Here is a 26,058-nt window from a genome sequence, read left to right as displayed (position 1 = left end):
ACTCAAGGTTCCTAATACCAGGGATCAGTCTTGTCATTCTCCTCTGAATTCTTTCTTGGGATTCTATATCCATTCTGTAATACGGTGACCAGAATTGAACTGCGTAATCCATGTGAGGTCTCGCAAGCGTAAGATATAGTTTTAGGATGACTTCTCGTCTTGTAACTAACACTCCTTTGTATGAACCCAAGTACTTTATTAGCCTTGTTTCGAGCAACTACACATTGTTTACTTGGCTTAAGATTCCTACTGATCATTACTCCTAAATCTTTCTCACATTCGGATTTCTCTATAACACCGTTGTTCATCTGATATCTGGTTTCTCTGATTACATCTCCTAGACTAAGTACTTTACATTTGTCCACTTTGAATTTCATTTGCCATTTTTCAAACCATTCGAAATATTTGTTTAGATCTTCCTGTAGTTTTGCGGAGTCCTCATCTGATTTAATTACACGCCCTATTTTAGTGTTATCAGCAAATTTACTTATGTTGCTGTTTACGCCGATATCTATGCCGTTTATATATATAATAAATAGTAATGGTCCAAGTACTGAGCCTTGGCGTATTCCACTAGTGATGTTACTGCAATCGGATTTAGTGCCGTTAATGCTCACTCGCTGTTTCCTGTCCTGTAACCACGCACTAATCCATTTTAGAATATCTCCTCCAATACCACGAGCCTTCACTTTTCTTATTAGTCTTTCGTGGGGGACTCTGTCGAAGGCTTTGCTAATGTCAAGATATACCACATGATAGTCGTTCCTCTCGTCTACTGATTCGAAAACAGCTGAAAAGAATGTTAAGAGATTAGTCAGACATGAACGCCCACTTTTGAATCCATTTTGGGAATCATTGATCAACTTGTGCTTCTCCAGGTGATTTCGAATAGAGTTTGGAATTATTGCTTCCAGTAATTTGCCTACAATTGATGTTAAACTGATTGGAAGATAGTTAGAGGATAGTGATCTATATCCCTTCTCGAAAATCGGTATTACATTAGCTATCCTCCAGGATTCTGGTACTACATCCGTTTTTTAGCACATATTAAACAACTTTGCTAAGGGCATACTAAGCTCTTCCTTACATTCCTTTAATACTCTGGTTAATATCTCATCGGGACCTGGTGACTTATTAGGCTTTAGTTTGTCTATTTGCTAACTAACATCATTATTAGTCACTACTATCTCGCTTAATTTATTTTCTTCACTATCTCTGTATATAGTCGGTGCCTCGGATATCATGTTTAAATTTTCGGTGGTAAAAACTGTTGAGAAATATTTATTCAGATTATTGCTCATTTCTCCGTCGTTGTGAGTTAGCTCGCCGGTATCTGACTGTATTGGTCCAATCTTTTCTCGTGTTTTAGTTTGATACATTTGAAGAATTCCCTTGGGGTATGACTTCGCCTTCATTGCTACCTTCAGTTCATTATTCCAATTTGCGTTTCATGTCTCGGTCTTAACCCTACTGTATAATACCTTATAATAATCTCGGAGGTAAACTTCACCACAATTTGTTCTCCTACCTATAGCCTTCCTTTGTCCAATAATATTCTTTAAATTATTATTTATCCATTTAGGGTCATTGTTGTCTGATCTAATTTTTTTGTATGGTATGTTCTGCCTTTGTGCATTAAGTAACTCATTATTTAAATTGTTGTGGAACTCGTCAACCTCAGATCTCGTGATCAGGTCTCTGTCTGTCTGTCTGTCTGTCTGCCTGTCTATCCATGTTCACCACTGTTGTGCCTGCTTCAGAAGAAATTGAGTGAATATACACTTTTTAGAGGCGTCGACTGGCCGTACAGTAGATAGGTAAGTTAGAAGGCAGACAGAAAAATAGGTAGAGAGAGAGTTAGGGAGATGCTCGTGTTGGAGGAGATAGATAGATAGATAGGAAGTAGGTAGGTTGGAAGATAAACAGGGAGCTGTCCAAGAAGGAGGATAGGGAAGTAAACAGGAAGGAAGGAGTCTATTAGGAAGGAGGAGGGAGGCAGGAAGCTAGGAAGGTATATTAGGTTGGAGGTCGGGAGGTAGAGAGTGAGAATTAGAGAGGTAGGGAGGTAGGACGGGAGGATGAGGGAGGTAAGGAGGTAGGAAGGGAGGCAGGTAGGCGATGGGGTTCGGTCGTTGGTGTCGGCAGCCAGTCAGCAGTCAGCGCTCGGCAAGTGAAGATGTACACAGTGGTGTTTCTCGTGGCAGGCGTGGCCCTCGTGGCGGGTGAGTACTGGCCGCCGACCTTCCAGTTTTTGTGTACATTTGGCGGTCGTGAGTGTACCTGTCCTCCCTACTTGCATACTTGCTGCCTCGATCTTGTCGGCAAGGTTAAAGTATCTGAGGGAATCATCGCATACTCCCTCAGCATGAACTAGATTGCAATGAATTAATAAAAAAGATTGCAGCATATAAATATTTCGAAGTTGATGTGTGTGTGTGTGTGTGTGTGTGTGTGTGTGTGTCTATCTTACCTGTTCAACTCCCTTCCCTTCCCAACATGGGTATGATATTTGCGGAAATACTTAAGTAATTTTATGGTACCTGAACAGGGTTTTGGTTGTTTTATCCCGTGTTTTTATATGAGTGTGTGTGTGAGAGGACGTTTAGATATGTCTGCTTAGTCCCTTCCCCACATGCTACAGATAACTTCACCCATTATAATGTTATCCCTCAGATGATGTATTGAATTAACGTGTTTCAGTGGCGGAGTCTTTAAGCTTATTTCAGTGCGTGTTAGTCTCTGCATTTGACAAAAGCATTTGACGTAACTTAATCGGTATAATACAAATAAGACGTAAATCTTCACAAGTTATAGAGAAAATATGCAGCGGTCAGTTGATCGCTTCGCTGTTTCTACAACACACACATTCTATGACAAGGTGTAGTACCAATAGCATGAGAGAGTGAGTACAGCGTTGGTGTGAGTTTTCATAGATGATACTGAGGTGTGAGGTGATTTAATGTTGTAATTCTGTTACTTGCTTTTTGTAGTCCAACTAGCGACTATTCCCCGACACACACACACCCACAAAACAATACACTTGACACCAAATAAACTTTCTAGCCCTCAAGAGATCTCCGCGAGCGTCACCAGAGAGTCTCCCAGCTCCTTTGACCTCATTGTTCACTGTTTTCTACTTGTTGTGTTTTTAGTGTATAAGAGAGAGCGAGAGCAGTAGTAGTAGAAGAATGTGTAAGAGAGAAAGCGTGATATATATATATATAATGAGAGAAGTAGATTAAAAAACAGATACACATATTGATCATCATTAATAAACAGATACTTAAAGATAAGGACAGACAGTGAGGTAAGAAGATAAACAGGGAGAGATAGAGAGAGAGAGAGAGACACTTCCCAATTGACTAACATTCATATCGTAAGACTAAATTACGAAACTTACCTGACCAAAATATTCTCGAGCCAAATATTCCGACACTTGCCACTGGCAGCGTGACTTGCCTGTCAGTGGCTGTCTAGAGAGCTTGAATTTTTAGTAAGTTATCGTTTGGGGGAATTTTTTCTTCCTAGAATTTTTTTTCGTCGGTAAAAGTTTATTCTAATATTAACTTAAACTTCAAGTCGATGTTCTTATCAGTTATTTTATTTATCGTTTGTGTATCTGTGTGTCGATATTCAAGGAAAATATTGTTATATTTTATTTACTTATTAATTGATTCTGAGACAAATGTGAGGTGAAACGTAAAGCAACAAAGAAAAAAGAGAAAATAAAAGATAAATTGAACATGTTTGATTATGAATAGTCACACACACACACACACACACACACACACACACACACACACACACACACATATACTGTACACTCTTACACCACAACCGCATCCAGCCCATACGAGCACGTACAGATCGCTAAAAGAACAGCTCAGTCCCAAACATTGTAAAAATTATCAACAACTCGTAATCAACCAGTGTATTCACTCCCAGTCAATCTTACCTTTTTGCACTGTTACCATGTTCAAATGCCCTTTTGTATGACCTTTTCCCCACCAAGTTATTATATATCATATTTGTATCACTTATGTTACTTGTATGTTACTTGTCAATCAAGTGACCCATTCCCCTTTCGGCTTCCATGCTCTTTCAATAAATCGTTAATTATTATTATTATTATTATTATTATTATTATTATTATTATTATTATTATTATTATTACACACACACCCTTACGCACACACACATGCACATCACTCACACACCCTCTTACGCACATAAACACACACACAAATACACAATGTTCTCTACAATCACACAATTATTGGTAACACTGAGAGTGTCAACACCAGGATGTGGCAGCACTGTGAGAGCAAAGAGAGAAACATTTGATAATCAAGCAAAGAAGGAAACGAAAGAGGTAGATAGACAGAAATAACTAAAGGTATAAACAGACAGAGAAAGAGTGATAATAACAAGGATGATTGGGGAAGAAAGCAATAATATAAGTAAAATTAGTTTCAACAGTAACAGGAATGAATGTTTGTCCAGCAGGTGTGTGAATGTTTGTCCACCATATGTGTGTGTGTGTGTGTGTAGGTCACTACACAAGGGGGCCGTCAGCAGACTATGTGGCCACAACAACGGCCGTTCGCCCAGCCATAGGTGGACAGAGAGAGAGAGAGAGAGAACATAAGAATGGAGGAAACTGCAGCGGGCCTATTGGCCCATACTGGACAGCCCCATTTACACCCAACCCCTATCGCTCACATATCCATCCAACCTATGTTTGAAGCTATCCAACGTATTCGAGTTAATGATGATGTTTGGTAACTTGTTCCACTCATCCACTACTCTATTTCCAAACCAATGTTTACCTATTTTGCGCCTAAATCTAAATTTGTCTACTGTAATTTAAAACCATTGTTACGAGTTCGCTCCTGGTTGGATAGTTTGAGTACCTTTGTTATATTACCTTTGTTCAGCCTTGACTTCCATTTATACACCTCGATCATATCGTCCCTCACTTTACGTCTCTCGAGGGAGTGCAAATTAAGATAATAGTAACGAAAGAAAATGCCATAGTTAGAGAGAAAAGCGATAATAAGGATAGGGATAGATTACGAAAGAAAAACACCATAGGTAGATAAAAAATAATAATAACGGAGGAAGAGGAGAGAGAGAGAGAGAGAGAGAGAACTCAACATCTTATTCCTCATGAATTCAATTACATATTACCAGGAGCCAACATCCTCGGATACAAATAACACAATCCGATTATTACTTAAAAAACAACAACTGAAGAATGATGTACTATTAGAATCAGATGAGCAAGACTCTTCATACCATGGACAAACGGACTTAAAACACACAAAAGAGAGACCGGCCTCAATTATGTCCCACCTGGCTATTTTCTAAACAGCCATATTGTAGTAAAAACAAGAGAGATCACCTGGGGAATTAGTTTAGCATCTTGGTGGAAACCAGAAGCAGATGTTGTACCTGGGGGGGGGAGGTGGTCAATGTCTACCTCAGAAGTAGATCACACTTCGGCTACTTGTGTTGATTTTCTATAATGTTTACTTTTTTTAAGTATTGTCCCTTAGAATACTTGTTTGGGTGTTTTTTCCTTAAAGATATACAACTGCTCTATGTAATTTTCCCTTAATATAATCAAGTCCTTTATGTGTTGTCCTTTAAAATCTGCGACTCTATCAAGATATTTTTTCTATTACATAAAGATTTTACTTAAAACATTCATCTGTACACATTTAAATCCTTGTTTTAAGTATTGTTCTTTGAAATATATCATTTCTTAAAATATTCTTCCGGACGATATTCACATCCTTTAAATTTCTCTCCTTAAATACTTAACTATTTATTGTGATGTCTTCACTAGACTATTCAATCTCTTTAAATCTTGCCCCTTTAACTATTCAATTCCTGTATATAGTTTATTTTATAACAGGTAACTAGAGATTACTCTCCTTAAACTGTCAACTTTTTTAATGGTTTTCCCGTAAATATTTGACTCCCGATATATTCAATTCTCCTTATACTCATCTCCCATACAAATATGTTCTTAAAATATTCGACTCTTTTAAAAAATTTCTTTATTAAAAATCCTTCACAGACACTCCATTAAATTTCCCTTTCAGGTTTATCCATTAAATATTCAACCCCTATAAAGAAAAACGTATCCTAAGACAAGACACATTAAGAAGATTTTCTTTGTAAGTATTCGAATATACACCTCAGCTCTATCTCCTTTTAACATCCTTACGAATATTCGCCTCCTTTTTAAGAACCTGTTCTTTGCATTATCTCTTCCAACACTGCTAAAATGTCCCTGAAATATGTAGATGGTCTCTCGATGCCCTTGGTAACCGGGGCAGTTGATGAGGGTGGCTGGGGTGGGGGTTCCGCAGAGCCCGTCTCCACACCTGTTGACCTTGAGGGCAAAACGACGCGAAGACTTGTTTTTTTTTTCTTCTCAATCCCCGGAGGTTCTTCAGACAAGGAGGAATGTACGTTTAGTCGTATCTTTTTTCCTTTTCTACATCTTTGCTCTTCTCTGTAATTTTATTTTTCTCATCAATTTCCTCTATTTCTACAATCATATTTGCCCCCAAGCTTATTTTTACATCCATTATTTTTCTTTTAAATCTTAGTGTATTCCTCTTTTTCTTCACTGTGTCGCTCTGAAGGTCATTCGTCATGTTCACTACCTGCTGGTTCCAGTCTGCCCTTGATCTTCAGCTGCTGAGAAAATAGAACAATAATTGAGTATGATAAAACAAAATTAAGCAGAAAGATCCTGTTGAATATGACGTCTGAGAATTCCTTTATATACCGAGAGTCGGTAAAATAATTTTTTTTATAGAATTTACAGACATTGTCGCTAGTCCCTGATAGTATAGGTTCACTGAGGATAACGTAAAGTCAATGCTTAAAGAAAATAGGAAAGCAAGTCTGCTTTTGCGAAAGTATAAGTTAATGATTTTTTTTCGTTTTACGAATAGTAAGAAAACAATGAACAAACACTTAATCAAGGAATGTGGATTTCTCATCAACAAACTTGGCTCCGTTGAGCCAAGACAACTCGACTTTTCCCAGAGTGACATGAAAGTTGTTCTGAGAAGCATTTGATTTGTGAAGAAAATAATAATTAGCAGGAAGTTAACCAATCCTGGAGGAGAGAGACATAGTTGGGTGTTCTCAGAAACACTAGGCGGTATGAGGAGGAATGATGAGTGGTAGTGAGTGTTGGGAACTGATGTAGCAGTGAGGTCAGTAATACTCTTGTTGCTTGAAGCTTTAGAGAAAAGAGCACTGTTTGAAAGAAAGAGGAGAATAGAGTGTGAGAGAAAAACAGTAAGTAAGAAGCCCAAAAGATAGGAACAAGAGTGTCAGAAAGACAAGCAGGAAGATAAAAAGAAGTAGAGAAAGACAGAAAACAGAACGGCACAAGGACAAATTTAATATACTGACAAGACACAGGCATCCTAAATGACCTGACATCCTTCGGGGGAAAAGCAAATAACTTTCAATCACACTTACAACCCCAGTCCGCCCAGCTGTGAATGGATACCTAAATTAACATTTGAGGAAGTGAAAGTGATTGAGTGCGGTCCCGACCACGTTGTCTCTTTGTGTAGAGAAAGAAAGGCTTAGTCTACAGCGTGATATATTTTCAGTGACCCTGGGACACTGTTCTCACATACATGGGTAATTTTATAACTTACGAAAACATCATTTACGACATCGTTGGTGACACTACTTACCTGTACTATAGATGTTGTTACAGATCCACGTTCTTCAACTTTGAATGTTGCACAGCAGAAGACATTTCTTAGGATTCTAGATGTTCGTTCAGCTTTAAGTTATTTAAACAGGCGATATCGTACATCTATTTATATACATTTTTAGACTGTTGGGTGGTATCTCTCTCTCTCTCTCTCTCTCTCTCTCTCTCTCTCTCTCTCTCTCTCTCTCTCTCCATTTTAAAAGTAAGTAAAACGCTAAATTATCTCTACAAAAACCTCTGTCAAAAAGATTTCATGGGGAGGAATTTCAAACATTTTGTCGTTGGTTACGTAAGATGTCAGCGTTACCACGTCCAGCTCTGTTCAAGGACACATTACTTATCTATAGAGAGAGAAGCATAATTGGATCCCAGCGATTAAGATGCGGCCTTGGTAATACTGGGTGTGTCTGTTGAGGGGGGGGGAGGAGGAGGGGGGTGATGAGAGGGGAGGGGGAAGTGAAGGTAAGTAGGAGGGCAAGGAGGGGAGGAAGGGGGGGTGGAGAGATGAATATGAGGAGGGATAGATGGTATTGGGGAAGACGAGGAGAGGCAGAAGGGAGGGGGGGAAGATAAATATGGAAAGGAAGAATAACAAGATGGGAGAAGGAACGAAAAAAAATGGAGTCAGTCTGGCAGAAAGGTAAAAAAGAGGGGGAAAATTAGAAGAGATGGGATGGAAAAGATGGGAAGAGAGAGGGAAGAATGAATAGGGAAGGGGTGATCAGAGGAGAGGATGGGAGATACGAAAGAAAGAGAGGAAAGGTGATGGAAAGGTTGAGATAGTTATAAGGAGAAAAACATGGTAGAGAGAAAGAGAGAGAGTGGGTATAGGAGTTAATTTAAATAAGAACGAAGCAAACAAGCTAGTTAATACACCCGAGGACGAGTTAATACACCACGTGAACATCTCGCCACCTGGTGTCTCCATGGCCAGCCCAGGCCCGGTCCATCAACTGTAAACTATAATAATTTGTATATTCAATCATTGTTCCTTCTTCTTTCAATAATGAAAGCTTTTGTTAAACGACCCACCCACCTCATGTCTTTGTATGTAATAAGTAATTTTTGTCCAATGTATATTGGACTGCCGAACTTTTTCAATAAACCGTTAATTATTATTATTATTATTATTATTATTATTATTATTATTATTATTATTTATACATTATCTCTCTTATGTAATTTCATAGTTCACTGGTGGTGGAAAGTGAACTGAGAAACTCTCTCTTATTCTTTTATGTAAATTTACGCTATTAATAGAGTGTAGAAAGTTGCTCTCTAAATTTTTGTTGTTGAAATTATGATGCACATGAAAGGCAATTTAGAAAACGAGAATGAGTTTCACTACAGGTCATATTCTTTGCTCTTGTCAATACCCAGTAGCGCACAGCATTGAGAAAGAGAGAGAGAGAGAGAGAGAGAGAGAGAGAGAGAGAGAGAGAGAGTATTAAATCGATAGATAGATAAATACATGGACAGATAGACAAAGATAGGGAGAATAAGGTCGACAGATAGATAAACAGATAGAGAGGTGCCCCGCCCGTCACTCATACCTGGGGGCAACGCAGGAGAGTGAAAGGGTGAAAGTAACAGGGCCGCCCAATTTCGCTTCTGACTACTAATAAGATGGTCCAACCCTTACCCCTAATGGTTGCCCTCCCCCCTCACACACACACACACGCACACACACACTTTCTCTTTCTTTTGTAAAGATGATCTCTCTCAGTCTGTTTAATAAAGATAACCCCTCTCTCTCTCTCTCTCTCTCTCTCTCTCTCTCTCTCTCTCTCTCTCTTCTGAAGGAGACAACAGCGGGGTCTTATATAGAGAGCTGCTGACATAACAATTTACTGTAGTGCAATTTATTTATTATTTTTCTTATCCTAGGGTCATATACTATGGGTCTGGTAGGTTCCGTCACTGAATGAGTGAGCGAGTGAGGGGTCATCTGTTAGTCCACGCACAAAAACACAATATCATTCTTGTTAAGTTGTCGAAATTATTCATATAAATTGTATAGCAACTCAGTCCTCTTCCTAATCTACTTACTTAAGTAGTTCTCTTTTGTGCACAGAAATTGGGACATAGCTTAAGGCAGCGGCTTACCCAAGCAAATACTTTAATCCGTAAAAGAAAGTCGAGAATGCGGTCTACAATACGGAACAAAGATGGGTAAAAAATGATAATTAGCTGCGTTGAGGTGTACGTAATAGTCTCTCTCTCTCACTTACGAGAAATATTATCCGTCAGGTTAGGAAAGGTGGGAATTGGAACGACTAAAAGTGACAACATAAGGTTACTGTTGTTTCTATGTATGAGATATGGGATGGGGAGCATCTCTCTCCTTGTCTATATATTGGCCTAATTCTCCCTTTCTTTGTTCTTAATCACGTTGTTTTAGACCTTCAGTAAGCTTAAGCTGGGAAGGAAAGCTTATTTCTAAAGCCTCAAGTACAGGAATACACAGTCGTTTTCTACATCTTTAATGCTTTACAATACCTAAGCCACTCTGTCAATAAACAATTTTAAAAATCTCCGTATGCCTCAACTTGACCTTGGCATTCTTAAAGTCCTGGTCACTTGAGAAAGATCAAGCAGGTGACGTCACTTAAAACGCTGTCTCATCTGAGGTTTTCCCCAGAGAAACATTTGTATTTATTCTCCATATAATGAAAATCAAATATAAAGGGCATATCATATTGTTTAAAAAATATATACCTACAGACACACAGATATACAGACAGACAGGCATAATAACATAATTCAGACAGACAGACATAAAAACAAATTATAGATAAACAGACATGGAGACATACAGACATGAAGACATACAAACATGAAGACATACAGACATGGATACATACAGACAAAAGGACATGAAAACATACAGATATGAAGACATACAGACATAAGGACATGGAAACATACAGACATGAAGACATACAAACATGGAGGTATACAGACATGGAGACATACAAACATGAAGACATGCAGACATGAAGAAATACAGATATAATCATTAAGGACCTCATCCTCCTAATACAAGGGTTAACATCCACACTTCAGGATGCAGGCCGTCCTGTGACATTCCTATGGATACCCAGTCATGTCGGTATCTTGGGGAATGTAATGGCCCCTGCCTCATCAACAGAATTATTATATAAATGGGTTATTTACATCTGATTTATATTCAGATTCATCCCCTGTAACTTTCCACTGAAAGAGTCGGTACACTTAGCTGTTGTTGTAGTTGTTGTTGTATCCTTGGTGCGTTTTTTCACCACCAGTTTGGTTGTCCCTCTCGTCACAACCTTCCATTCGCCTGAGTTTTCGTCAGACACCCTCTTTCCTCGTCTCGCTTCTTCCTTCATCCTCGCCATCTCTTCCTTTAATTTCAAGATTTCGTTCTTGGCCTTCTCTAACTCGCTCCACAAAAGGGCACAGCCCTGTTCACAAGTAGCACTAGCCATATCTGATAATTATCCCGGAGAGCTAAGCCGCCGTGACCTTTCCTCTAGTGAGGTCAGAACACATGTAAATAACATTGATTATGTGTTAAAGGAATATCCTTCCTTCCTTAGGCTTTAGTAAGCCCCTTTATAATATTTATTTATACTGTATATACTTGTGACACTTGCCAGATGCTTTTGGTGTTATTGTACAGGGGTACCTAGTGACACCACTAGGATCCCGCTTCCTCTATCAAGGAATAAACAATTGAAATTGAATTGAATCATCATTAACTCGAATACGCTGGGTAGCTTCAAACATAGGTTGGATGGATATATGAGCAATAGGGGTTGGGTGTAAATGGGACTGCCCATTATGGGCCAATAGGCTTGCTGCAGTTTCCTCAATTCTTATGTTCTTATGTTCTTTACAAACATGAAGACATACAGACATGTAGAGATACAAACATGAAGACATACAGACATGATGACATACAAACAAAAAGGCGCACATGGAGACTTATTGACATGGAGACTTATTGACATGGAGACATACAGACATGGAGACATACGGACATGGATACATACAGACATGGAGACATACGGACATGGATACATACGGACATGGATACATACGAACATGGATACATACAGACATCAGAGCAACATGGAAGGTAACTGGAGTCATATACAGTAGTTCCATCGCTTCAAGACAAAACACAATGACTCACTCACTCTCTGCCCCACACACACATGTCATCAAGGTAGTGAGCAATAGCAGTCGTCTTACTGGAGGGTCGTGGTGAGTGGAACACAGGAAGGGGGTCAGTGTTCGGTGCTTCGTCATGTGATCATTTTTTTCCTGATGACTACTGAAAAAAATTGGGTGAATAAACCTTGCGTAACTTAATGGATGACTGGAAAGTTCAAGCCAGAGGTACAGTGATGTGTAAAGTCTACCTTGTGACGTGAACTTTTTCTTTGACTATTGGATGATAAATAATAAAAACTAAGCTGTGTTAGGAATACACTAAACAATACTGTATTAATAGTTGTCTATCCTGGCTACTGATGTTAATCTTTTAAGGACGAAAGGATTCAACCATCGTCTCCAAATGGTTACACCATCATCATCAAGGGGTTAAAGTACCATAAGTATGAATATCATAATCAAACCAAAAATTTTCCATCACGTGAACTCAATCCTCACTTCTTTAATGATCACTTAGGTAACATGACCCCCTTCCTCTTCTCCCTCCCCTCCCCCCCTCCCTCTCCCCCACCCCCCCCCCTCCTTTCGCCACCACCATCAGTGTACAAAACAACCCGGCCGGTCTAAGGAGTGATGACCCTTCACTGTGTGTGTGTATCATCTCTCCCTTTCACTCTCAATTACAGTTGTTGATGGCGTCCGTCAGGTGAACCTTCGCCAAAATTGGTGTCTCTGGTCACTCATATTATCATAATAAGAATCTGTTCTTGTGTTTGTGGGAGGGAACTGGAATGTAGGGGTGAAAGACTCTCTCCAGACGACATGCCAAGGATCACCATGCAGTCGTTCCTATAGTTCATGGTTCCTACAGAAGGTAATACTATAACTCTTGGGCCCCTAAGGACGTCGTGTTAGGTCGTATTAGAAGCTTCACCAGGGGCCTCAGGCAATAGGGAATGTAACACCGGATACATTAGTTATGCCTATACTTATGTGAGAATAGGAAGAGAGAAAGAAAGAAAGGCGAGACAGAGAGTGGAGAGAGAAAGCTTGAGAGAATGAAGCAGAAAGCTGAATATGTAGAAAGAATAAAAGAAATAAATAGACAGAGACCATGTCCTTAGATTACCAAACATCAGACTTTCTCCTCATGTTTACTATTCAGTTCTTTGTCCTCCTTCACGAGTTATTGTCTCTCTCCCCTAAACTCTTTATACTCTCACGCTAATGACCATCTGTCTTGTCACCATTTGGATTAGTTTATTTACAACAACACACACACACATATATATATATATATATATATATATATATATATATATATATATATATATATATATATATATATATATATATATATATATATATATATATATTCTAGAATAGTAAAAAATGAATGAAATAAGAGGCAGTATGGATAAATAGAAAAAATAGGGATAATATTAAGAAAAATAAGAAGTAATGTGAGAAAATAAGGAAAAGACAAAAATCAGAAGGTATTCGAGGATATTTGGGTGAAATAGGAGAAATTGGGGATGTAATGTGAGGAGACAGAATGGGTAGGTTGGCTTAGTCCCTGGAGTATAATAGATTATTGTGCTCATCGTATTCCAGGGATTAAATCATCGTACTCAAGCGATTGTCATCGTACTCAAATAGTTATCTTCATTAATGAACTAAATCATGGTACTAAGGGAGGTTAGCATCGTACTCAAAGGTTAAGAGAGCTTCATCAATGGACAAATTTAATGTACTGATGGAAAGTTGATATTGTACTCAAGAGGTTAACTGGTCAAGAGCCCTGAAGTTAAATGCCGGAGAGAATAAAGCTTATTTATTCCCAACTATAAGCTTAAGTAAGATAGGAATGAGAGAGGCCTGACCTGACGTTAAGCTTAAAGTGTTTTTTTCTTCCAACAGCAAGGGTCAGAAGCTTTATCTCTTTGACCTGAGATATGACCGTAAGACCAGAGGGCATTTTTGTTGTACCTGACCCATGAAAGAGGCCAAAAGATGTTGTCTCTGTCTCTCTCTCTCTCTCTCTCTCTCTCTCTCATTCTACCTCTCTCCTCTTTCCCTTCAGTCTTCTTCTTCCCCCTCTCCCATTTTCCTCTCTCCTCTCCCTATCCTTCTTTTCATTCTCCTAACCCCCCTCTGCCCTCTCACCTTTCCTTCTACCTCTCCCCTCCCACAGCCAGGCGTGTCGAGGCCCACCATTGCCTCAGGGTGTAGAGAGGCCGTCAACCTCTATAAGAAGCCGGCGTTCCTTTGTTTACACCCTTTTTTACACTTTATTTACAGTTAACCTCCTTTTTACATTTTATTAAACTATCACTACATTTGATTTATTGTTTTGCATTTTATTTACAACTTTTTTTACAATCTTGTTTTCTACATTTTATTTACGACTTATAATACATTTAATTTACAACTTTTATTACAATTTGTCCTTTTGTTTACATTTTTCAATATTGTTTAAAATTTGGTATCTTTCTCTTCACATTTGTTTTTATTATTTACACTTTTGGTTTACATTTCCTCACATTTCCATCACTATTCACACCACTGGTTCATAATCTACATAAACGATCTAGATACTGGGATCAGCAGTAACATAAGCAAGTTTGCGGATGACACCAAAATAGGGCGGCAGATTAATTCAGGGCAGGATGCAAATGCATTACAGGAGGATCTAAATAAACTGCAGAGGTGGTCTGAAAAATGGCAAATGAAATTCAACACCAGTAAGTGCAGCGTACTTAATATTGGAAGAACAAATACTGATAATGTATACAGCCTTAACAACATCAACCTAGAGAAGTCGACTTGTGAAAGAGACCTAGGGGTACTTGTAAGCCCGGACCTACGGCCTAGAAAACAGTGCGTTAATGTTCGAAATAAAGCAAACAGAGTATTGGGTTTTATATCTAGAAGTGTAAGTAACAAGAGTGCATAGGTCTTATTGCAACTATATCTTGCGCTAGTCAGGCCGCACCTCGATTATGCGGCTCAGTTCTGGTGCCCCTATTATAGAATGGATATCAATTCACTAGAGTCGGTGCAGCGAAGAATGACAAAAATGATTCCGGGACTTAGAAACCTTCCATATCAGGATAGGTTAAAGAAACTTAACTTGCATTCCCTAGAAAGACGAAGAGTGCGGGGAGATATGATAGAAGTATTTAAGTGGGTGAAAGGAATCAATAAAGGGGATATAGATAAAGTTCTTATAATATCCGAGCAGGATAGGACTCGGAGCAACGGATTTAAGTTGGATAAGTTTAGGTTTAGGAGGGAGATAGGAAGAAACTGGTTCACAAATAGGGTGGTGGACGAATGGAACAAGCTTAGCAACTTTGTAGTAAGTGCTGGAACTCTGGAAAGTTTCAAAAGGAGGCTAGATAGATTCATGGATGATAGAGAGTGGTAGTAACTGTCGACAGGAGCTGCTATGCACAGGCCAACCGGCCTATTGCAGACTCCTAATTTTCTTGTGTTCTTATGTTCACTGCAAATTTTTAAATACCTTAATAATTCTCTTCATAATTTTACTATTATTTTTCAAACTGCCATATTTTATTTACACTTTTTTTTACATCACTGTCATTTTCACACCTTTGATTTGAATTTTTCACACTAGTCAATTTTCTTTACACATATGTTCCCAATTTTTACACATTTGCGAGTGTTTCTCACACTTGAGCGAAAATATCTTACGTGTTTGCTATCTTTTTAACATTTTATATTTTTAGTTATTTTTTCCATAGATTTTTTGCTATTTTTTTCACATTTTATAATTTTTAAAGTCTTATTTCATATTTCCCACCTATTCTATATCTTTCATACATATTCGCTAATTTTTCACTTTATTATCTCATTTATACGCCTATTCTCTCTATTATATACTTTTTATCATTTATACACTTATTCTATCATTTATACACTTATTCTATCATTTATACACCTATTCTATCATTTATATACCTATTCTATCATTTATACATCTGCTCTATAATTTATACATTTATTCCATCATTTATACATGTGTTACATCATTTATACACCTATTCTTTAATTTTTACATTTGTACTGTCATTTATACACCGGTTGTATAATCTATACATTTATTCTGTCAATTGTTACACCTTAGCTATATTATATTTAATCTTTTACTATAAAATATATGTTTACATGTCCTGTAACTTTGATTCCTCCTTCTCTCGTCTGTTTTATTCCCATCTTCCTTATCGCCTTCTCCCCATCTCCGTCTTCGTTTATATTTTATCTTCCTTCCTCTCTCTCTTTATCACCATTTCCCTTTCCGTCTCTCCTTAATTATTGTCGTCTTCCCCTCTCTATATCTCTCTATTTATCGCTCTTTCCTTCTTTTTATCCATATATCGATATCTTCCTTTCTCCTTCTTTCCCTCTTCATAACCTCTTCCCTTCCCTTTCCTTCCTCACCTGTCTCTCTCCATATCGTCTTATTTTTCTCTCACCCTTCATCATCCTCCGTCTCTCTCTTTATCGTTGCCTACCTTTCTCTATACACCATTCATTCTCCTTCTCTCTCTATTGTCCTGTCTGTCTTCATCGCCCTATCTCCTTTCCTCAATTTAATCTCTCTCTCTCTCTCTCTTGTACCACTAAGCACCACATTACTCTCTCTACTGCTCTAGTTTACACTCCCCGAAGGATGAGTTCAACTCACCCTGCACACCCTCCCATCCACCCTACCTGCCTCTCTCACTTTCTCTCCCAGATTGGCTGCCACATTCCAGCCTCTTATGCTTTGATTTCCACGTCGAGTTCTCGGCGAAACTTTTTTTTAATGTTTCGTTTCAAGAAGATTTTCCGTTTTAGGCCGATTTTCTTGTTTATAAATCTTGTTTCATGAGTATTACAGGAATGCTTTTATGTCTTCATTTATTATAGTCTATCCTTATTCTCTCTTCGTTCTCTTCTTCTTAACTACCACTTACCCACTAACTTGTTTTTTTTTAAACGGGGAATAGCCCAACCGGGCACAGGTCATCGACCCACAACGGGTCCTAGGGTGCGAAAATAATAAGAGTAAAAAGAAATTACAAATATTAAAGAAAAAATGTATATTAATCTACATCACGAAGATGCCGGAAAACCATCTTTTTCAAGTGAGGCAGATTGTATGAGTATGGAAACACAGAAGAAGGTAAAGCATTCCACAGTTTGCCTGTGAGGAAAGAAGGATGTAGCTGTACTTGCTTCGGGGTCACATTTTCAAAACTTGTCTAGCTGTTAATTAGGTCTTTTGGTTTTATTGCTTTGATTTCAGATCAGGCTTATCTAGACTATTTTACCAGTGTTGTTGTTCTTCATGGTAGTTCGTCTTCCAGTTCAGCGATGACAACAAGGTCCCCAACATGTCTATCTTATTTTTTATTTCACTCCTCAGTTCATTCATAAGAAACACAAACAATAGACTTACTGGTGGTCCTTGATATATTGTAACTCACACTCGGAAATATTCCGCCTCCTTTACACTCGTCCTCTATTGAAGGTCTTTTCTGGATTTACGAAAGTTCTAAAAGTTTTGTATTTCCTTACAGTATCACTTCCACTTTTCCTTCATATAAAACCTTCCATCACGACATCAATATTTATTATTCACTTGTCTCTCTTTCCCGTTTCCCTTTTGCCTCTAATAAACATTTCTTTTTTTTTCAGGTGTTCCTCAAGGTGGGCAGTTCACCCCAGAGCAGGTCGATGGAAACAACCCATTCCCCCAAGAACCGCTTGGTGTGGAAGGGGAGTTCTCTCTCGGTGGGCAGACTGGTACATTCCCTCAGGAAGATCTTGGTGCAGGTGACGACTTCTCTTTAAGTGGAAGTGACAGACGCACCCCAGGTGGGCAGCAGGCAGGCTCCCAACGACCCCATAATGCACAACGTGTGGGTTCTCAGAGACCCCAAGGAGGGCAACGTCAGAGTCCCCAAAGACCAATTGGAGGCCAACACGATTCTCAAGGGTTTATTTGTGTGAAAGACGGAGTGTACGAGGACCCTAAGCAGTGCGACAAGTACTGGGTGTGTGAGGGTGGGGTTGCTAGATCCCTCTTTTGCGACGACGGTCTTGTCTTCGACATCTTCAAGGCTAACGTCGGAAGTGCAGATCCTTGCGAATCTCCTTACGTCGTCGACTGTGGTGAAAGGCTGCTGCTGCGTAAGTATGTGTGTGTGTGTGGGGGTGTTCCAGCTTTAGGCTTGTCATGTTTGGAGGTTATTAGACCCCAAAGAATTACTGTGTGGAGAGTCTCAGGTCACTCTCCTTATGGGTCATCATCAAAGATTGGCACACAACTTACCTCACTGCTCGAGACTAATGAAGACTAGAGCAGCTGAAGGTATCAGATCAATTTAATAAGCTAGTCAGAAATTGGACATCAGTGAAGTTTAAATAAAAGGGTAACTTTCACTAACATGTTATGTTTTGGACATAATGTTGCTAAGAAATATTTCAACTCTTGATGGCAAATTATCCATATTACCCTGTATATATACCTCATCTAGCTGTCAGTACAACGGCTATAAATTTTATTTTGACAATATGCTTTAAATTGACTTATTACCCGAAAAATTATTATTTATATTATTATTATTATTATTATTATTATTATTATTATTAATATTATTTATATTATTATTATTATTATTATTGTTATTATTGTTAATATTATTTATATTATTATTATTATTATTATTACTATTATTATTATTATTATTATTATTGTTATTATTATTTACCTCCTCCCTCCTTCTGACATCAAAACCACAATAATTCCCACAACGAGTACTGCCACTGACTCTCTCCCTCACCTTACAGAGGAAGCCACGTACCCAAGTAAGTACTGCCCACGAGCTAATGGCATCTACGCTGACCCGGATCCCCAAGTCTGCTTCAGGTTCTTCACGTGTATCCAGGGATTATCCACCCCAACAGATTGCATTACCGGACTCCACTTCGACGAGACGACTGGACTCTGCAACTGGCCAGACAGTGTCGGGAGGACAGATTGTGTAGCTGATAAAGCGAATAGTAAGTGGGGAGAGATGGTAGCATCAGGAGAGATCTCAAAGACCTTGGGGAGATGGTATGAACTATGGGGAGAGGGTAGGAACCTTGGGGAGATGGTAGGAACTTGAGAGATGGTAGGAACTTGGGGAGATGGTAGGAACTATGGGGAGATGGTAGGAACATGGGGGATGGTAGGAGCTTGGGGAGATGGTAGGAACCCCCGCGGGGAGTCGGTAGGAACCTGGGAAGATGGGAGAAACTTGAGGAGATGAGAAGAACTTGGGGAGATGGTAGACGCCTTGGGCAGATGGTAGGCTTTACTAAAGGGCGTTCATGTCTGACAATCTATTTTCACTCTTTTTCAAGCGTTTTCGAAACTGTGGACCTTGGACACGACTGTGATGTGGTAAACCTCGACTTTAGCCAAACCTTTGATAAGGTCCCTCACGAAAGATTACTAAGGAAAGTAAAGACACGTGGCTCTGGATGGGAAATTCTGACTTGAACATCCGACTAATGGGGTAACGTCACTGGTGCCGTAGCAGGCTCTTTCCTCGGGCCTTTGCTATTAATAAAATACATTAACGAAATAAATATAGGTATTGATAACAACAGAGGTAAATTGCCGATGCCATTAAAAACAGGACGTATGATTAATTTTGTTGAATCGAAAAAATTACAAGATTTCAATAAACATTTAGAATCTGGACTGAAAAATGGTAGATGTAGAACAATACGACTGTGGGGACCTAAAAACCTTAACAGCAACACATTTATTCACGAAACAAGTCTAACAAAGTACTAGAGTTCATATCAGAGACGAAGATGTGGTTAAACAAAGTTAATATAACTGAGGTACTTAAACAATCAAATCAGGACCGAACACATAACACTAGTTTAGATAAGATAAATTTAGCTTTAGGAAGGAATTAGGTAAATATTGGTTCGGAAAGAGTTATGGATGAGTTGAACAAGTTACTAAACACCATCTTGAACTCGAACTCGTTGGAAAGTTTCAAATACAGGTTATACAAATATATGAGTGTAATTGGTTAGGGGTAAACAGGGATGGTTATCACTGTCGAATTGGCCTACTGCAGTTTCCTTCATTCTTATATTCTTATATACTTAGGGAGGTGGTAGAAACTTACGAATATCTCGAAATAATGGGAACTTGGGGAGAAATTTAGGACCTGGGGAGATGGTAGAGGAACATGGGAAGTCTCTTAGACATAGGGAGATGGTAAGAATCAAAGAAGGTTTCTTAAACATGAAGAGAGGGTAAGACTGGGGCAGACGGTTGGGTCAGGAGATATGTTAAGGTCTTGGAGAGATGTTAAGGGTATTAAGATAATAGGGTCTGGAGAGAGAGCGAGAGAGAGAGAGAGAGAGAGAGAGAGGTTTAGAAAAAAAATACATCAGTATACATGGATGCGTAAGAAGACAAGCAAGACTAATTAGTATAAAGGCTGGAAGACTAAACACTGAAATGTAGGATGAAGGATGTAAACAAACAAACCAGGTAGAACTATATACCAATTGTCTCAGTATTCTCGGGTAGCAACAAAAATAACATTGAATAAAGAATCAACAAATAGAAGAAATGTTTATAATAGTGGAAAGTTAAGAGAATGGAAATATAAGAAATAGAGAGATTTAAATTACTAATTGAGAGAAAACAGATATATATATAATAATTTAGTAAGGGGATAAATAATAATTGGAACAGTTTATGAGGAACTTTCTAGAGAGTTTAACTGATGAATATGGGATGAGTATAATATAATATAGGGATCAAACAGCTGATGTATGTACAGTAGATATAAGAAAATAGAATATATATATAGTGAGGAAAATAAAGAGTAGGTTGAGAGATTGGTTGTTAGTTGAGGTGAAGAGAGATGCATATGGTTGTTGTCTGGAAGTGATGGCTGGTGGCAGTAAGGAAGAAAAATAGGATTAAAAATAAGGGCAAAAATAATAATGATAGAATAGAAAAAAAATGATTGGAAGAAAAACAAAGTGAAGAAGGAACTGGAATAGAAATAAATGGAATTAGAGAGGGTTGGTATTTCGTATAACTGCCCAATAAGGGAAATGTGAAGGGGAACGAAAAGAAGGAAAAAAGGAAAACATGAAAATTAGCGATGATAAGACAGAGGGAAGAGTACGAGGGGAATGAGGGGAAAAGGAAGGATGATAACGAATGACAGTAAACATGAAAAACGAAAATAAATGATTAAATGTATACTGTATCTGAGAAGCTGTCAGGGAGAGACATTATTGAGAGCCTTGTGGCAATGTATAGAGACTGTGTGTGTGTGTGTGTGTGTGTGTGTGTGTGTGTGTGTGTGTATGTGTGTGTGTGTGTGTTTTTTTTTTATGGATATTTAAGCAAACGAATACAGATATCTATGAAAAATTAGATAAATCTAATCATCTAATCTAAACAGCCTTTATTTACCCCACTGTTTGTCCACCAACCATCACACAGCCTGCACCAATAACGGCGCCTTCTGCTGCACTGGGGAACAGGTCATCAACAATCAGGGTGTGCTGCTCCCTCACCCGACCTTCATGGACGCAGAAGACTGCCAGAAGTTCTACGTCTGCCTCAATGGTCAGACCCCACAGGAGTCGTCGTGTAGCCTGGGTCAGGTGTACAACGATAAGACCATGATGTGTGACTTCCCAGAAAATGTCCCAGACTGGTGAGTATGTGATGTGCTGAGTATGTATGTGCTAGGGTGCCTATGGTGGGCGATTAAAGTTTAAACTTTACCAACACCCAACTCCCCCTCTCGAGTTTGGGTTGATTGCGAAGGATGTCCTTGAGGTTGAGTAGGACTTACAGGATGTCGCTGAGTTAATATAAAGCTTGAAGGATGTCCCCGTGGTTCAGTAGGATTTATGAAATGTCCCGGAGTTGTAAGAAAAGCTGTGTGTGAGTTGGGAGGTTGTCTTTAAGTTTGTATAGGGGCAAAGCTTGGAAAGATTTACAGTAAACCGCGCAGGAAATATTGAAGTTTAGGTAAAATTGGATGCATGAAAGTTATCCTTGAGTTAGAGTAGGACTGGAAGGATGCCCCTGATTTAATATACATCTTTTAGGTAGTTCTTGATTTTGGGCAAGGCAAGAACGACTCCTCCGATTTTGAGTAGGTCTTGAGGGATGTTCCCAAGTTAAAGCAGAGCGTGTTAGGTTTGTACGATGACTCCGAACTTGAGTAAGCCTTGAAATGGGTCCTCAAGTACAGGAAGAACTCAAACTTTGAAGAATGACAGTGGTGATGAATAGAGCTAGGGGATGGGAGAGGAGTTACTTCCGAGAGATGGGGAGGGCTAGGTGAGTGGCCGAAAAGTGTCCGCATTCTAGGACACGGATTTCAGACGCTGACAATAGCTTTTACTTTCCAGGGGACGAATAAGATCTGTACTATATGACCGGATCTTGTTATCCTCGCGATGCTGAGTCTTTCTAATATAACAGTTATTGTCTTTATTTTAATGTCGTGTCTTCTTGACTATGTGTTTACAGGCAGTTCTACTTCTCATCACATCTGTTCTGTTGAAGTCAAGAGTTGTATACGAACCAACATACCCGTTCGTAGCAGCTCTTCTTTTCATTATTATTTAATTACTTTTTTGCGTTCACTCGGCAACTTACCACATTTGTTCATCCACTCACCACAATTGTCTTTTTTTTTGCTAATTAACCCAATCACCACACGTGTGCACCCGCTTATTATCCCTGTACACCCAGTCACTACCCTTTACACCAACTCACCACATCTGTACACCCACTGGTTATCCCTGTATACCGTCTCACCACACCTGTACACCCACTGGTTATCCCTGTACATCCACTCACCACACCTGCACAGGCAGTCAGCACCCTGTACACCCACTCATTACACCTGCGCACTCAGTCACTACTCTGTACACTCCCTCACCACACATTTATATCCTCTCACCACACCTGTGCACCCAGTCATCACACCTGTACATCCACCCACTACCCTGTACAGTACACCCACTCACCACACACGTCCACCTACTTACCGCACGTACTCACAGACTCACCACAAGAATTTTGTTACAGTGTTGGGTGGTACAGAAACCACCCAGACCTCGCTGAGTACTACTACTATGACGACTCTGCCGCTAACGTCGACACAGGTGTTGAGGACACCCCCGGGGTAGAGATCGTCTCCTGAAGAAGAGGGTGAAAGTCGAGGAGGAAGGAAAGGCGTATTAATGTGTCCATCCCGCCTCCATTAGTGTCTTATACGATGAAATACTCCAAGAGTCCAATATATGCCTAGATAGGTCTCGCTGTTTATATATTTACTTTTTATCTATATATGTATAAGATACATTAGTTTTTTTTATATCAATGTCCAACAGCGTGTCTCATCACTGTGTTACGTCAGTAGGTTATATCAGCCTATAACGTTTTTGTGTCACAACACTAACATTCGTTGTTGTAATTGCCCCTTTGATGCGCTTCTGTGCGACGTGTGTGTTAAGAGACATTTTTTTTCTCCAATATATTTGCGTTTTTGTGTTCTGCTATAGACGACATGCTATTTAGGCTGTGTTATGAAGTGTTATTCACCGTTATTCGTCCTCTCAGTTGAAAACATTTTAGCCAGGATGAGGAACGTACCGAGCATGAACGTTCCTGCACCTGTTGTGACTAATAATGACAAACGAATGTACTGTTGTATCATAATGCATCTTATTCAGTTCTTGTGGAATCTGACATCACTTAATATCTACTGTTTTCTTTACTCTTGGTGTCTTGTTCATAGACCCGATACTTAACATCCGTTAACATTTGGCATGACTGAGACAAGTAATGATAACTTACTTCAGGCTGTACTTGTAGAACTTTTCAACTTTATTGTCATTTCTATCATGCCTGTAAGCTTTGGTGACTCTGCTATTAACTAGACTAACATCTACGTTACAAAAGAAAAATCACAAAATGTCTAAACTGTACCAGAACTTCCTTATTTCCTGCTTTATTAGTGTTTTATTTTCGTATCACCACTTTTCAGCTGACCAAGAGGCCGTTTCTTATCTGATGCATATCGCCTCACACAGCATGCCAACAACCTTATGCCATTTCCTTTGCAGTGTGGGTTGGTACGAGAACAACCCACTCTTCGACGTGGCGTATGATGATGCTGATGGTGACGGTATCAGAGACTTCGGGGATCGCAGGGACTTTGCCCAGACCTCCGTCAACTAATTGTGTGTGTGTGTGTGTGTGCTTGTATGTCCAACACCTCCCTGCACCTACTTTTTTTTATATGTACTGTCGTCTTTGCATTGCACCTACAACATCCCCCTCCTCACCATTTGTCCTTTGCAGCATTCTTCCCCCCATCAACTGTACCTTGCAACATCTCCCATCACATGTCGTTTCGACAATCTCCTTCTGTCACTGTGTCTCATACTGGGAACATTGCATGACCTCCGTCATTTAAATTGTTTTCTTCGTAACTCTGTCACTTGCATGATTAATTCTAAATTCCTGTATCACTGAGGCTCAAGAGTGGAGATGGACTGTTATACTTGTCATACTAGCTACATATAGTTATACTGCGAGTTATATATCTATATACCTAATTATACTTGGTTGTATCATCAGTTATTTTAGGAAGAGTTACTTGCTTTGATATTGCAAGATGTATCATATGTCTTTCAAGACGAGGCAGTGGATTCCCTCGTTATGTAGCTTATCAGTGGACAGGAATCCTTAATAATACTTCAGTTGTCTGTTAGCAAATTAAGTCTTAATTTCTCTGTCTTCACCACTATGTACAAATACAAGAGAGAGACCCACGTCTCATGGCAGCCAAATTTATGTACTCTGTTTCAATATAATATATAGTTAGTTCAGTTAGGGTTTTATTGGTTTAAATAAATGATTGTTTTAACATTGGGTGTCTTGCTAATGTTGACATTAAGTGACGTGACTGAAAAGAACAGATAAAAGATTGAGAAGCTTTTGTTTAGTGATGTCATGTCAACAAGTAAGAGGATCGGAGGAATATTAGCATGGGTTGATATTCTCACAGTGATGTGTGTAGTCGAGTCAGGTAAGAGTTGTGTTTAGTGGTCTACAAAAAATAACCTTAAAACTCGTGTTCATTTTGGCTTAGATTAGTAGACTCATATTTTGTATGGTAAATTATTCAGATTTAACATCATATTAGTTACAGTTAATTTGATGATAAATTGGGACCCAGGTATGAGAGGAAGGATTATGAATATGATAATCTTAGACTTGCAGGAGTTTATAGTTTCGCTCCTTGACTGGAGAAATACGATTGTTTTGGTTGTTTTGAATGTTAAGTTTCACCAAGGCTCACCTTCTCTTAACACTGTCCAACCTATGATGTTCTCCTGCACACGGGCTTAAGATTTTCTGCTCAAAAAATTATATTGGATATTTATAAGATACATTTTCTGTGTTGAGTTGTTTAAGATTTTTAGTTTATTTGTAAATAAAATGTATTACTTGTAGTACTTCGTTTTTTTAATTGGTTACCTGTGAGTACTGTAGCCAAGTCTGGCAGGTGTTTCTGAGATAATCATCCGAATGAGTCTTAAAGTACAAAGGACTTGCTTGTGAAACAGGGAAAAGTTTTTATTATTTTAGGTAATTAAATCATTTATAATATAGATAAAATTTTATACAGAATCAAGTCCAAAAAATGGTCTTAAGAGTGACTCCACCTCTGACCGCCTCTCTGAACACATCCTTGCCGGGCCTGGAGTTTCACGTGTCTAATATCTGAGTTAATTTATCCTAGTCCTCAGATTACATGTATGGCCTCTACTATTTCTTTCCCAAGGGAGATTGGTTAGTTTAACTCTTGACCCTAATATCTCTGGTTATGCAACAAAACAGAGTGAATTTCCTGGACTAAAGTCTGTTCAATCTGACCTCACGAATTCCTAGGTGACATAAAGTTCCCCACTAATGTATCATTTAGGAAACGCTACATAAACATAACAATAAAGGAACAAACACTGATGTGCCTCTAAATACTTAAATGACCGCCCCCCCT

At 38.9% G+C, this 26,058-nt stretch overlaps 1 protein-coding gene across 2 annotated transcripts; it reads left to right on the top strand.

Annotated features, from left to right (window-relative positions):
- Nucleotides 1-2,118: 2,118 nt before the first annotated feature.
- Nucleotides 2,119-25,510, top strand: LOC121867011 (protein obstructor-E-like). 2 transcript variants are annotated; one of them, XM_042366762.1, is made up of 5 exons: nt 2,119-2,222; nt 17,627-18,121; nt 18,782-18,994; nt 21,468-21,684; nt 24,116-25,510. In XM_042366762.1, exons 1-5 carry the CDS (start codon nt 2,177-2,179, stop codon nt 24,228-24,230), a joined length of 1,086 nt encoding a protein of 361 aa, XP_042222696.1. In that variant the 5' UTR covers nt 2,119-2,176; the 3' UTR covers nt 24,231-25,510. The 2 variants fall into 2 exon arrangements, with proteins under 2 accessions (XP_042222696.1, XP_042222695.1); XM_042366761.1 differs by having other exon boundaries at nt 23,076-25,510.
- The last annotated feature ends 548 nt before the right edge of the window (nt 25,511-26,058 follow it).

Source organism: Homarus americanus, unplaced genomic scaffold (genome assembly GCF_018991925.1).
Source record: "Homarus americanus isolate GMGI-L3 unplaced genomic scaffold, GMGI_Hamer_2.0 scaffold37960, whole genome shotgun sequence".
Lineage (NCBI taxonomy): Eukaryota > Metazoa > Arthropoda > Malacostraca > Decapoda > Nephropidae > Homarus > Homarus americanus.
The sequence above is the reverse complement of the archived record's forward strand: the minus strand, read 5'-3'. Positions and strand labels throughout refer to the sequence as shown.

What these genes read in the sequence shown, in the direction of transcription:
- LOC121867011 (XM_042366762.1), top strand. Translation starts at nt 2,177, where the DNA reads ATGTACACAGTGGTGTTTCTCGTGGCAGGCGTGGCCCTCGTGGCGG. An exon ending in TGTAGCTGATAAAGCGAATA is followed by an intron (nt 18,995 to 21,467) that starts GTAAGTGGGGAG and finishes ACCATCACACAG; the next exon opens with CCTGCACCAATAACGGCGCC. An exon ending in CCAGAAAATGTCCCAGACTG is followed by an intron (nt 21,685 to 24,115) that starts GTGAGTATGTGA and finishes TTTCCTTTGCAG; the next exon opens with TGTGGGTTGGTACGAGAACA.